Below are 15,002 nucleotides of genomic sequence, written 5' to 3'. Positions count from 1 at the left end.
TTTATAAAGTGATTTAAAAGACCTTGATATGCTCTTTTAATTAGACTATCTGGAAGTCTATCAGTAATATGTTTATAGTCAAAATGAAATATTTTATTAGATATACTTATGCGCAAAAAAAGTTTGCACACAAGAAATTCACCTATAGCCATAGCATTAAAAGCTTTTATTTTACTAATAAATTTACACGTTAATGTCTTAACATATCTGGGAGATCGGTTAGAAATATTAACTCAAATTGTAACGCTGATCACTTTTGCCAAGACCAAAAACATTAATACATGGTTTCTTTGGACTAAGGGTGCAGCCTTATGCTTTCTTTAGGGTTACGTCCTACATACATCTATGACATGACTTAACTAATATTACGTCACGTCACTTTTTTTCATATAAAATTTTTATTTTTTAGAGTTACGTCCAATATACGTCTATGACGTGACTTAACTAAGTGTTACGTCACGTCATTAAGGCTGCACCTCTAGTTTGGACAAGGCGTAGTGTACCCATCTCGATCTTCTTTGTAATCAACATCTCGTCTTCTTTTAAGATAAGTAGCTGACTCGACCTACGAATAAACCATAAAGTTTGTTGAATTAATAGATCATTTTTTTAACAAAGTTACATGTAAATTGCCATACCAGCTCCGTATTGACATTTTTCATAATATTTCCACCGCCATCTTCAGTTCCCTTTGTCATAACACGAGCTATTTTCAACTGCAATTCAGATCAATCATTAGCCATAATATTTAACAATATCAAAGTAAGTATAAATTATTGACCTGGTCCAACTGCAATTGTTTTGTTTCCTTGACATGCTCTATTTCCAGAGATTCACGTTCAACTACATTCCAGAGTCGATCGATCTCCGCGTTCTTACTTCGATGATTCTAAAGAATAATACATTTTTATACATTTGTTATAATCTTGTCTCATAAAAGAAAGGAGACTACTGAAACTCTTCCATACTACATTTTAGTAGACCACAACGGACGCGTAAGACCATAAGGTAGGCAACACGTAAGATGCCCACCGTAGTTGTGTGAGTTTTTACCCCTTCTCGGGACTACTGGAAGTCTTTCATACTGCCTATCAAAGTAAACTTAAAAGAAAATATACTTGCTTCAAAGTTTTGCAACAGCCGATTGGTATAACTCTCCTTCTCTTCCGAATCCTCCTTTACCAGAGAACTAAATTCTTCCGGAGCCTGCTGGCTTCCTTTTGGAATAAAAACGTGAAATCTCTTGTTCTGATAAAAGCTTAAAAAGCTGTATTCTTTAGGTGAAGTCTCGTCAAATAAACATCCAAATGTGCGCTCATTTCGATTTTTGTGAAAAAAAAAACGGATCGATTTATGACATCTCACGTTACACGTTGATCTTTAGTCACTGCGCATATACATGGAACCCTGGTATTTCAAAAAATTCAATGCCCAAAGCAAGCAAAATTTTATTAATTTTTAAAGTGAAGGTAGCAAACGAAATGTATGATGCTTCAAAGAGAGAGGGAGTACATGGATCCTAGGCCATTTAATGCAAGTCCCAACATCAAGTTATTTCTTTGCTCTCTCACAATTATGTAGTATCTACTATAGCTAATTTTTTCTATCACATATCTATCTAACTATGAGATTCCATTTTATATGAAATAAATTATGTTTACAAGATCCTCACCAATATAAATCACTCATATCAACACAGATTATATAATTTTGATTTTAGCTAAGTTCTGCAAGGAAACTTTCATGAAATTGAATAATTTCAAATTGCAACTGATATAAAAAAAGTAATGTAATGTTACCAATAAGGTTGCTTGCCGAAACCTAGGATTTAGGCAAGATGGCGTTTTGCCGAAAAGTGAAATTCTGCCAAAACTTTATTAAAGTTATATTAAAAAACTGGCAAAACTTTGGAGAAAAGCAAAACTGCCAAAACTTATTATAAATGCCGAAACTGCTGAAACTCTGCCAAAACTATAATAAATCTATAGTAAAATTTTGATGAAACTAATCGTAGGATTTTGAAGAGGTTTAGACAAGCAACCTTAATTACCAATTCACACTTACTGTTATGTTTTATTTTCAGAATATTCAATTCACCTTGGCTTTTAAGAAATTTTTTGGATACTACACCAAATATTATTTTTTGATGTACTGCACAAAACTTTTGCTATGCCTTTATATATAATAAGATTCATATGAATAATTTCACTATACCTATTATACTTATGATGATTGTTAAAGATTTCTTGGCAAAGATCAAAATGCCAATATATAACAAGAAGAGTAATATAAACATTTTATTATGAAACATCTATAGAGGCAGAAAATTAATTAATGTTATAATAATATATTTCAAGTAAGAATTTAACTAAATAATAAATCAACTTACCTTATTATTACTTTGTGAAATATATAAGTTCATTTAATAAATAATATTGATGATATACTGTAAATAATGATAAGACCTGAATAGTTAAATTTTTGCTTGATTTTTGCTTTTCTTGTACAAAACAGATAAAAGAATTCACTAACCAGATATATATACCTTTTTATATAATTTGCAGGATTGATTTTTTATAAACTTTTGAATAAAATTACATTAATATAATTACATTATGAAAATCTGATTAACAGAACTGCTTAAAATCATAATAAAAAAACTTTGGCATTACTTATATACAAAAATCAATAAGAAGGTTTTTTTTGTTATACATAAAGTTTTGAAATATATGCAGGAAAATTCAAAAAAATACATGCAATTACTTGTTCCTGTGATATATGTTATTATTTTTAACATTACTATATATTTATCAATGATAATTTGAAACTTGTTCAAGAAATTTTAGTATACACAATTCCTTCAATTCCTTAACTGATACTATATGAAAAAATATAATATCTGATAAATTAATTGCACTAATTATATTTTTATTTTATTAATTGTTAAAAAAAAAATATATTTATATATTGTACAAATCTATTATATTATCAATTATATTGCATCACAAGTGTAACCTATACTATTAAATCATCATATAATTTTTGAAACCAATTTTCTTGAAAAATGATCAGATAGAATTACATAACTGAATTTTTTGATTATAAATTGTAAGTAAACTCAAGAATATTCATATTGCTTATATATTTTCTTCTACTATCTTTTTACACCTTTGTAATATAAATATGAGTGATGATTACAAACTTTATAACCATATTTCTATTTTCTAAATATATGACATTTTTCAAAATAATTCTGCCCTTCTTTAATCTATCAATCTGTGAAATACATATTCTATTAGTTTTTCTTTTTTTCAAATGTATATATTAAAGAAAAAAAAATAACAAATTTTTCATCTAATCTGAAATTAGGGATTGGAATCGATTAATCGAAAATTGACAAAACATAGTAAAATCGATTCTCGAGAATCGATTCTCAGCAATTTTTTATATGTAAGTTAACCTGACTCCAAAGTAATTTTTCATGCCGGCCAAGTGCTGATTATTTTTGCTGAAATTAGAAACTGATTCAAAGTCAGGTTGGTCGTCTATGAGAAAAATCTTGAAAAGATTCGATTTTCGATTCCAATCCCTATCTGAAATATGTAATATGCTATACTATATGATAATTATAAAAATATAAAGTATTATTATTACATCAACTAAGGCTTATCTGTGAGGTATATTAGATATATCATATAAGTTTAAAATGATTCCAATAAGAAACTGAATAATCTGGATAATAAATCCCTTCATCTTCACATTATTTATTATGCTCTTTTTGGATTTATTAAATAAGTAAATCAACTTTCAATTCAATATAGTAAAGATTATTTTTTCTGAAACATTTAGATTTTTTAATTTTTTTCAAAGTCTACTGAGACAAAATGTATTGGTAGCAAGATTAGAGGCTATTTTAGTTAAAACCCTCATTATAGCTTTTACACTTTATATCAAGTTTCAAATGTGTTAAATTTTTAAAAACACTTAAAAAGTTTTTTAATTAGAGGTCTTGTGATTTAGTGAATAAAAAGGCTGGTGAATAGAAGTAAATAATATTTATTGAAGGAAAAGATATAAAGGAGTCACATTTAAAAAAGTCCAGTAAATTAATAAAAGTTTTCTAAAGATATTTCTTATAAAGGTATTTTTTCTATTATAAAAATATCATATACTTCTTGATAGCATCATCAAGTATCTTAAAAAGCAAAAATCTATTAGTATAAAGATATTTTATTGTAAGTAGTTAACATTAAACAAAATCTTCGTTAATAAAAATATCGTTGTTATAAGCTTTTTTTATCTTATAGGATTTATTTTCCACTTATTATTGGTGTTTAAAATTATTTCACATTATATTATAAATTTTATACTGCTTATTTTAGATAATATGTCTTTTTAAATCATCTTTATATCTAGAAACTTACAGAACAAATTACATATATTTTTATTGTTTAAATTGTACTTTACACTTACTTTTAAGTTATATCTGAAGGTAAAAAAACTTCATTTTTAAGATGAATTTTCTTATATATGCAAAAAAAATATTATCAAAGAGAAAATAATAATGAAAATTTATAATATATATAATGAATTATTAGTTTACTTAATTTGTATAAACATTGTATTAAAAATTTCTTTTTTAAGCTAGCTACATAATGAAATATTCAATTATAGTTATACAGTGCATACAACTTAGTCCCAGCAATTAAATTTGATGAAATTTAAATCACTACTATTCATTCAAAAAAAAAAGATAAATATAAAGTATAAATGTACAATGATAAACCAGATTAAGCTTAATAAAACTATGTTTTTAAATTTCCTGTAAAGTATTTTTTAATAAAGTAGTAGCAATTCAAAGTTGAAATATTTTACTATTAAATTAAATATTTGGCCATTTTATTCTGACCAGAATTACATATAAGTCTGGCCAAAATTACTTTCGTTTAATTATTAACTATGTAAATTTGGCTAGAATTAAGAATTATAATTTAAATTAAATAAATTTGACCAATAAAATTACAGGATTAGTATTACATAATGTAAAAAATTTGGCTGCTTAAAAATTTTTTTGTTGGGACTAGATTGTATGCACTGTATAAAATTATTTTAATTAATAATTGGCAAAAAAATTAGAGAAATAAAATTTTTGCAAACTATTAGTGTTCTTTAGATCTATATTATTACATATTAAAATTATAAGTATTATTATTAAGATCTCGTTTACTTACAATAAAGATCACTGTAGAAAATTAATCCTTTACTAATAATTTTTATCTTATTTTTTTCCTAAATTCTATTGGTTAATTAGCTAAAAAGGAAAAAAATCATAACAATATAATATAAAATTTCCTTTTATAGTAGGATTTGCAAAAAATTTATATATGATTTTTACCTTAAATCTACTAGTGATAACCTATCTTATAAGTAAACAGGGTCTTATTATTATTATATATAATTTTAAATAATTAACAAAAATAGAATTTCTGCTATTTTTATTTAAATATTGTATATTTATTTTAATTTTTTTTAATTAAATTTACATTTCAAAAAATAGATATCAAATTCAAAAATAAATTAAATTGTATCTAATTATTAAATTTAATAAATCTAAATATTTATATATACTAATATTTTTAAAAATACATTTATTTTATATTTTAATAAAATTTATATTTTAAAAATAAGTATTAAATTTTTAAAATATCAAATTTTTAAAAATAAACATTAAATTTAAAAATCAATTATTTAAATGAGTTTTGCTAATTTGTCTTTTGAATTAAATAACCTAAGTTAAATTACCCCCTAAAATTTATATTTTACATTCAACATTGTTTTTTTTTAAAAAAAATTATTTGTATTATTATTCATTTCACTTTGTATAAATTTTATTTATTTGGATATTATAGAGTATAATCAAGTTTTTACATTTTTGATAATGTCTTTCATTTTTTATTGTAATCATAATTTACATTTTTTTTTGAAAATTTAAGCAAATTATATAATTATATAAAATTTACTAGTAGGTTAAATCATCTAAATTAAATCATTTTAGGTTAAAATTAATTTTATACTATTTTTCTTATATTTTTGACAATGTCTTTTATTTTTTATTGTAATCATAATTTACATTTTTTTTTTTGAAAATTTGGATAAAATTATATAATTATATAAAATTTACTAGTAGGTTAAATCATCCAAGTTAAATCATTTTGAATTAAAATTAGTCTTATATTTTAAATAATTCAATCAAATTATTTTATTAAATATATCTAATAACTGATAAGTCTTTAATATTTCTACTTATAATATGTATTATTTATGAATTAAATATTAAATATATTTAAAACAGAATAAATACAAATTATTAAGGAAAGTAAATATAATTTTAATAATTATGAAATTTCTATTAATGAATTACTCTTAAATTATTATAATCTTTAAATTTAGTAGATAATGCAGCATCTAATGTTCCTGTTCAACCCATTATTATATATTATTTTTGGTATTTGAATTTGATTGTACAGATGAGCTTGCAATCTGCTTGATTGTCACGTTTTAAAAGGAAATAATTTGTGTTACATACTAATGATAGATATTACAGAATACAGATCACTTGGAACACGAATTTTTTTTTGACAAGTTTTGTTTTTATACGATTAAATTATCCTTTTAAGAATCTTCGTTAATTTATTTTTTTCGATACCTTGCTGTATTATTTATTGAACAAGGTAAAATATTCTTTGTAATTTTTGTATTTTTATTCCTTCCTAATTTTTTTCTAATTTTTTTCTGCATTGATATTTACAGTTTTAATGGCATTACAAATTTACTCCTGGTATGCTTCTTTTCCAGCCTGGAATGAAACTTCTTTTGATCACATCAGAGATTTTAATCAACCTCCACCACCTGGGGTTGATTATCAACAGTATAATGTATCAACAAGATTGCCAATACAATCTTCGTATAATAATCCTGTATCTTCTATATATACTTCACAGCTACCCTATACTTCCCAACAATTATATGAAAATACTTCATATGTGGATTATTCGATGATTTCACCGAGGTTGTTAATTGATTTTAAAGTAATTACCATATAGTTACAGTCACATTCTTTATTTTAAAAATAATAACACGATTTCATTTTAACAGAAACAATGAAACTACAAATGATCCAATAGTAGATTTATCAAATTCGGATATTTTATTTCAGCCAGAACTCTACTCATCATCATCAGAGTATTATTGTGATCCTAAAAGTAATAAATTAAGAAAAAGAAAAGGGAAAAAGAAGAAGGCAGTTGGTAAGATCCGATAAACGTAAATCACAAAGGTTTAAAATAACAAATTATTTACTATTTAGGTCAATAATTTTTTTAGTTGGCCTTAATTCCAAAATTAAAAATCAATCATCAAATTGCACCATCAATAATAATAAATCAAAGAGAAAAAAGAAGAATGTTCCTGATGATGGTGAAGGTATGAAAATTAATATAAATCGGATTAAAAGTAAAATGTGATTAATAACGTTTTATTGTATTGTATACATAGATCAATCTATTGTACAGAATAAGAGAGAATCGGTTCAAAAATTCTACCGAGGGAAAAAAAGTGGCGAGTTAAAAGTAAGGCCAATTAAAGATGTAAAAAAAGATTTGAGCGATAACATTATTCGCCCGAACTTTTCTTTTTCAAACGACAAGCAACCTTTAAGAAATGAGACTTCTACGTGCGCTGCCATGAGACTTCCTCTTGAGATCCTTGTTAAAATAGTGGAATATTCGACTGCAGAGACTACTTTGGCCTTAACGCTTACATGTCAAAAATGGTATAACTGGCTTACCGATGAACAAAGTGTCTATATTGATCGGGCTTGGCACAGATCCAGAAAGAATACTCGACCGCGTCGTAGAAAGCCTAAAAATGAAGTACGTGAAATGATTCATACCATTCAAAAGATGAAACCAAAGCCAGGATGGTATTTCGAATGCGATATGTGCTACAAAAAGTCTAACGTCATGAAATGGAAATTCGGAAACATTTTAGTAAATACTTGTTATAATTGCAAGAAAATGTACGAGGTAGCAGACAGCTAGAAGATAAAAACAGATGAGATTATTTTTTATCAAAAGACTTTTCACAAACTTTTTCATTAAATAAAACTCTCATATGCTATTATTTATTTATAAAGTTTATTTTTGTGATTAATGTGATTAATAAATAAATTTAATTAATCGTAAATGATAGAAAGTAATATAAAAATGGTTTGATTATGATCACGTACCTGCACGTGACAACAGAGAACAAGCTTTATATTAACGTCAACCAAAAAATGTTTTAAAAGACTTTCTTCCGTTGGAACGTGTAAAGAATACGCAATAACATTTGTACCGTTTTTTATTTATTCGTTTGTTGAATGAATATAATTTTCTATTGATAATAATAGATTAATTACTAGCTTTTAATATAAATTATTTTTTCGTTAAAAAAAAAGAGATAAAAAAAAAATTCAAAATGGCGCAGTTCTAGCGAACGAATTATTAAATAAATTTTAATGAAACAAGGTAATAATTTAAATTTCATTCCAGATAAATTTTAAACCTAATACTTCGATGTATCGATATAAAAATTCTAATTTTCATTTTTATTTTATTTAAATTTAAAGAACCTATTTGGCGGTATATAAAAAAGAAAAAATTTTAATATTGTTTGTTATTGGGTTTTTTTTTAAAAAAAGAAAGTATTTTGTAAATCACCAATCAAAAAAGCGCAAGCTAAATGATTTGATTAAAGATGAGAACACGTAAATTGAAAGAATGTAACCGAAATAGCCGTTAAGTTTTGTTGTATGTTTCTTTGTCAATTTCTATATTTCTTTAATTCATTCAAATATAATAGTCTCTTTTATGAAAAAGTAATGATTTAAATTGTTTTTTTTAAATAGGTATTCATCATCTACAATACGCTATTTATTTAAAGAAATGGACGTAATCCTGGATATCTTTGGATGAGAAAGCAATTAAAAAACACTTACGTTTATTTAAAACATTCGAGAATTATTTAAGTATTCGATATTAAAAACATACTAAGACTTCGACTTTAGAAAATTAAATATAAAGAACCAATAATAATAATATTTTTCAAACCATTTTGATATGGCAAGCTTTGTACTGGTATTACAAGCAATCATCATTTTTCATACTAGATTACACCAATAATATTTTATAATGACTAAAATTTTCCGCGCTGTGTTCAACAGGATCGAACCAACCGGATAGATTAAAAGTTTCGTCATTCTTTGACAGAAATAGTTCGTTCAGTTGATAAAATTTGCTTCTACTTTTCGACCCGACAATCGATATCAAATTTTATTGGGTTGCGCGTTCGTACTTTAGATGACAGATAATTATTTTACGTGTTGGTATAAATAATTGGCCAATCAAAATCGATCTTGAACTTCATAGTATAACACCGATCTCACCTATTATAGGTTTATAGTTTTTTTTTTATTATAAATACACCGAAAATTTTGTACTGGTTGGTATATTGAATCAATGGCACAGCTTTTAGCAAACGAGTTATTGATAATGACATTTAAAGAATTATTAAACGAAACAAGGTATGGAAAAAAAAAAATTCTATAAAAAAAAAATGATTTTTTTTTAATATTAAAAGGATTCTAATATTCTTCTACTCTCTTATTTTCAGTTTTGAATATATGAATTCTATTTATTTAGTATGTAAAAAATGGAAAAAACTAATTGAACTTGTTTTAATTGAAGAAATTGAATTCAGATTAAAAAGCAAGCTATTAATCGAGGTAATTTGATATATTTACACACACATATATATATATATTACTTTTATCTAATTCAATAAAGTTTTCTCAAATAAGTATGGTTTTAGTAATTGTTCAACACAAAACATAAGTTATGATTTTTCGAATTCCGCTTTTAATATTTTCATAGATGGTAATCACTCTAAATTATATTTCTCTAATATACCTGAGAACATTGAAAAAAAGAAAACGTGTACTAGAAGAATGTATATTAATTTTAAATATGAAAATAGTAAGGAATATTTAGTTGAATTTAATTTAGGTACATTATTATTTATTAGAGAAAAAAATTTACATGAAAAATATGAAATTAAATCTAATATTGAATGGAATTATGAAGATTGTATGTGTATTTCTGCTAGAGAATATTCAAAGTATAGTTATTTTTGTATTCTTATCACGATTGAAAAATTGATTATTTCTTTAAAAAAAATGTGCGTTATTTTGGATCTATTGAATGAGTAAGTAACGAAGAAAAAAAATTTATTTTTTATTTATTTATTTTTGCATGTTTAAAAATTATTTTTAATATTTACACATTTTTTTTCTTTTAGTAAATTAAAAACAAATAATAATCGATATAAATATATAATTAAGAAAAACATTCCATTATTTGATCTTGACGCTTTTCTTGATTTTGATTAATAATAATTACATACTTAACATACTTTATTAATTCTCTATTTAAACTAATTAAATCAAATAAATAAATCTACACAAGCATAATTTTAAAAGTATTTTTACTCCTTAGATCGTTCAATTAATATGATAAATATATTACAGGTCCCAGGAATTTTTTGACGAATCGTGTGAATTATTTTGGCGCAGCAAGACCAATTTAAGACATTTCACACGATCATGAGGACGTTTTTAACGATCTTTTTGATCTCTTTTCAGCCGACTCTTGATATTTTATTTCGTAATAACAGACCGATCAACCTGTTTGATATTTCAATGTTTTTATATAAATACGTACCGAATACAGATAAAAATTGCTTAAAAGGATTTAATTATGGCAATTATGGCGCAGCTCTTAGCGAACGAATTATTAATAATGACTTTTAAAGAATTATTAAATGAGACAAGGTAATAATTAAAAAATTTTCCCAAATAATATTTTTTTTTTTTAAATTAAAAATTCCTAATATCATATTTTATTACTTTTAAAAAAAGTTTTGAATATATGAGTTCTATTTATACAGTATGTAAAAAATGGAAAAATTTAATTGAACTTGTTTTGATTGAAGAAATTGAATTTAGATTAAAGAACAAACTATTAATTGAGGTAATTGAAATTATAATAAGAATTGTTTTTTTAAAAAAAAAATTTATTTATAAATTATTAAAAATTTTCTCAAAATTCTTGAAAAAAAAAAGTATGATTTTTGTACAGCAAAAAGCATAAAATATGACTTTACGAATTCTTCTTTTAATATTTTTATTAATGAAGATCATTATAACCCATATTTTTCTAATATACCTGAAAATATTGAAAAAAGAAAAATATTTGTTAATTTTCAATATAAAAATAATGAGAATAATGAATTTTTAGTTGAATTAAATTTAGGTACCTTATTATTTTTTTTTGAGAAATATGAAATTAAATCTGAAATTGAGTGGAATCATAAAGATTGTATGTGTATTTATACCAAGGAATTTATTACAATTGAAAAATTAATTATTTCATTAAAGAAAATGTGTATTATTTTGGATATATTGGATGAGTAAGTATTTAAGAAATTTTTATGTTTTAAATTTTAAAAATATATTATTCTAAACTATATATATATATATATTATAATTTTTTTTTCTTTTTTTTTTTAGAAAGTTAAATACTGACAAATATCAATATAAATGCATAACTAAAAAACGTATGTTTAGCGCAACTTTATTTGATATTGATTATATTGATTTTGGTGAGGTTGATTTTTTTTCTCCAGACTATTTTACTTATTAGAAACAAATATTCTACTATAATGTAAAAGAACATTTATTTGAATGACCTAAAATTTTTGGTTATTTTTTTTTAAAAGTACAATTTTACTTATGAATAGTTCGTGATTTCAAATCAAATATTACGATGTGTTTGGTAACTACTTTAAAATATGAAAATTTTATTCGTTAATTTCATTAATTTGTTGGCGGCTAATGACCAGTGATGTTCACAGGAAGATTTGAAGCACTTTGGAACTTTTTATCTTCCAATTCCAATGCATATTCAGATTTTTATTGTATCTTTATCACGTGAAACATTCCATCCAATAATATTTATTATACAAAAACAAATATTTTAGAAAGTTACATATTTAACACTTTTATTTAGATAATCAGGAAAGAGGAACTAAACAAACTTCTAAACTCCTATTTTGTTTTTTTATCTATTGCTGGGTGTGTTGTATTCACTAAAAGATCATCTTCCAAACTACTATTCACTTACCTCCTCCATTTTAATTGCAACAAAAAGAATTGTATTGGGAAGATCAAGATCTTCCAATAATTCCAATGGAACTTCCAATTCCAAAAAAATGTCGTTGGAAGCTTCAAATAACATCACTGAGTTAGTCTTCAACATCATGCAGTGTACATAGGTTTACGTGGGTAATATCACTTCCCCAGTAACACAAATTTTCTACCCTACGTGTCCTAAAAATATTCATCATACCCACCTCACCGGTCACGTGGGTAGAACTGTTGGTGTTACAACGGCAACGGTAATATATCTGTATCACCTGATTCTAATTCCCATGTATAACTGGTGTGCTGGTGTGACTTGATTTCATACAAATGCGATAAAAATACTATCTATACATGACGCAAACGCAAACGAGATGACTTTTAAAGAATTTATTATTTATTTATAAATTATTAAATTATTAAATATTTTCAATGAAAGAAAAGTATAATTATTGTTCAGCAAAAAGTATAAAATACGACTTTTCGAAATCTTTTAATATTTTTATTAAAGCTCGTCATAGCACATCTACTTCTAAGATACCTGAAGATATTGAAAAAAAATTACGTGTTAATTTTCATGTCTAAATCATGAATATTTACATAATTAATCCTGAAATTGAGTGAATTCATAAGGATTGTATGTGCATTTATACTAAGGAATTTAATACGATTGAAAAATTGATTATTTCATTAATATATTGGATGAGTGAGTAATGAAAATTTTATATATTTATTATATATATGTTTTTTTAAAAAGACTAATAAACATTTCTTTTATTTAGGAAAATAAAAATCGATAAAAATAAAGATCAGTATAAATACATGAATGTATATATATTTTAAACTCGATCAAGCAGTTTGATATACTGTATGATTAAAGTTACCCGAAATTTTGTTTCTTAATTATTATTATCACTAATTTATATATTTTTTTTCTATCAAATAACTCTAATTCTTACACATGGCCAAAATTCGATAATCACCCTATATAAGTCATCGTTTAACCAAACTTTACGATAGAAAAGTATAATCGACATTAACTATAATAAGTATCGACGCGGTTTCTCGCGATGGAATGAATGTTAATTAATCATACAATTTTACCTTTTTTCTATGATCCATATAAATGAATGAAGTACTTTAAAAAATTGATAACAATATAAATAATTAGCCAATCAATCGCCCTCATGCACATGTGACTAATTCACGCATATTTATTTATATCTGCTTTGTAAAAATGACTGAAAAAGAAAATTCCTCCAACTTTCTTCTTGTTTTATAATCTCTTAATGGCGCAGTTTTTAGCGAACGAATTATTAATAATAGCTTTTAAAGAATTATTAAACTTAACAAGGTAAGATAAAACTTTTATTTATAAAATAAAAATTTTAATGTTATAATTCTAATTACACCTTTGCTTTTAAGTTTTAAATATATGAATTCTATTTGTATAGTGTGTAAAAGATGGAAAAATTTAATCGAACTTGTATTAACTGAAGAAATCGAATTCAGGTTAAAGAGCAAACTATTAATTGGGGTAATTAATAAAAACTTTCTTTTTTAAAAGAAACCTTTTTTTATATATAATCTAACATTAAGATTTTCTTTTTAATTTCGAAAGAAAAAGTATTGTTTTAATAATTGTTCAAAAAAAAGTATAAAGTATGATTTTTCGAATTCTAGTTGTAATATTTTAATAAATGGTAATAACTTTGAATTGTATTATCCATACTTTTTTAATATACTTGAAAATATTGAAAAAAGGAAAATAAGTGTTCATTTTAAATATGAAAATAGGGAAGAATATTTAGTTGAATTTAATTTAGGTACTTTGTTATTTTATGAAGAAAGAAATTCAAATGAAATGATGGAAGTTAAATATAGTATTGAATGGAATTATAAAGATTGTACGTGTATATCAAAAAAAGATTCACAATATGATTATTTTGGTATTATTATTAAAATTGAAAAATTGATTATATCTTTGAAGAAAATGTGTGTAATTTTAGATTTATTGGATGAGTAAGTAGAATCAAATTAATTTATGTATATATATGCGCATATATAAATAATATTTTTAACTGAATATTTTTCTATCTTTTAGGAAATTAAATACAAAGGACTATCAATATAAATATATAATCAAACGACCTACATTCGATATTGATGATTTTGTTTGTGATTTTAGTCATTTTACTTTAGAACTTTGAATAATTTAAGGGCCTATTTATTAATTTATATGCATAGTATGTATTTTTCTTAAGTATTTTTTTTAAATAGACATTTATTTAATAAAAAGTTGTTCTTTATACTTTTTATTTATGAGAATCAATATGCTTGTAATTATTCCTATATGTACTAAAAGCTTATAAAAGACACTAATATAATAATAAAATTTTATTTATAAATTTCCACAAAATATTTATCACATAAAAAACACCCCATCCAAACACCCATCCTAGATGATGCATGCATCCGGATTATTAAGTCTTAGGCGTTGCCGTGGTACGGTTCTACGCGGCATTTAGCATGCTCTCCTTATTTATAGAAAATTAAAAGTTAAATTTTTTTTTTTTAATTGCGAAATTATGTAAAACTTTTTGAAATTAAATAGAAGAATGAATTAATGAATCTCCAATAAAATTAAAATAATAAATAAAGAGAAGCTATTTATACAAGATTAGGTATATACAAAAATTTGATTTGG

The 15,002-nt window shown here is 24.0% G+C and overlaps 5 protein-coding genes across 5 annotated transcripts; 4 read left to right on the top strand and 1 right to left on the bottom strand.

Annotated features, from left to right (window-relative positions):
- Positions 1–478: 478 nt before the first annotated feature.
- On the bottom strand, positions 479–1,319 carry OCT59_022482 (uncharacterized protein; the record flags this gene model as incomplete). Its single annotated transcript, XM_066144811.1, has 5 exons — positions 479–565; positions 639–716; positions 782–889; positions 1,123–1,248; positions 1,302–1,319. 5 exons carry the CDS (start codon positions 1,317–1,319, stop codon positions 479–481), a joined length of 417 nt encoding a protein of 138 aa, XP_066006236.1.
- A 5,318-nt stretch (positions 1,320–6,637) lies between these two features.
- On the top strand, positions 6,638–8,330 carry OCT59_022481 (uncharacterized protein). The gene is made up of 5 exons (XM_025321220.2): positions 6,638–6,731; positions 6,811–7,069; positions 7,156–7,307; positions 7,384–7,482; positions 7,555–8,330. Exons 2-5 carry the CDS (start codon positions 6,816–6,818, stop codon positions 8,097–8,099), a joined length of 1,050 nt encoding a protein of 349 aa, XP_025169461.1. The 5' UTR covers positions 6,638–6,731; positions 6,811–6,815; the 3' UTR covers positions 8,100–8,330.
- Positions 8,331–9,551: 1,221 nt separating this feature from the next.
- On the top strand, positions 9,552–10,565 carry OCT59_022480 (uncharacterized protein). Its single transcript, XM_025327790.2, has 4 exons — positions 9,552–9,622; positions 9,712–9,823; positions 9,899–10,302; positions 10,396–10,565. The coding sequence occupies exons 1-4, from the start codon at positions 9,558–9,560 to the stop codon at positions 10,484–10,486; spliced, it is 672 nt and encodes a 223-aa protein (XP_025169460.1). The 5' UTR covers positions 9,552–9,557; the 3' UTR covers positions 10,487–10,565.
- Positions 10,566–10,839: 274 nt separating this feature from the next.
- Positions 10,840–11,883, top strand: OCT59_022479 (uncharacterized protein). The gene is made up of 4 exons (XM_066144810.1): positions 10,840–10,927; positions 11,015–11,126; positions 11,219–11,565; positions 11,666–11,883. Exons 1-4 carry the CDS (start codon positions 10,854–10,856, stop codon positions 11,796–11,798), a joined length of 666 nt encoding a protein of 221 aa, XP_066006235.1. The 5' UTR covers positions 10,840–10,853; the 3' UTR covers positions 11,799–11,883.
- Positions 11,884–13,584: 1,701 nt separating this feature from the next.
- On the top strand, positions 13,585–14,616 carry OCT59_022478 (uncharacterized protein; the record flags this gene model as incomplete). The annotated part of the gene is made up of 4 exons (XM_066144809.1): positions 13,585–13,649; positions 13,721–13,832; positions 13,917–14,317; positions 14,400–14,616. 4 exons carry the CDS (start codon positions 13,585–13,587, stop codon positions 14,503–14,505), a joined length of 684 nt encoding a protein of 227 aa, XP_066006234.1. The 3' UTR covers positions 14,506–14,616.
- Positions 14,617–15,002: the final 386 nt, after the last annotated feature.

This window comes from Rhizophagus irregularis, chromosome 31, assembly GCF_026210795.1.
Source record: "Rhizophagus irregularis chromosome 31, complete sequence".
NCBI classification, from domain to species: Eukaryota; Fungi; Glomeromycota; class Glomeromycetes; order Glomerales; family Glomeraceae; genus Rhizophagus; species Rhizophagus irregularis.
This window is presented reverse-complemented; position numbering and strand designations above follow the sequence as displayed.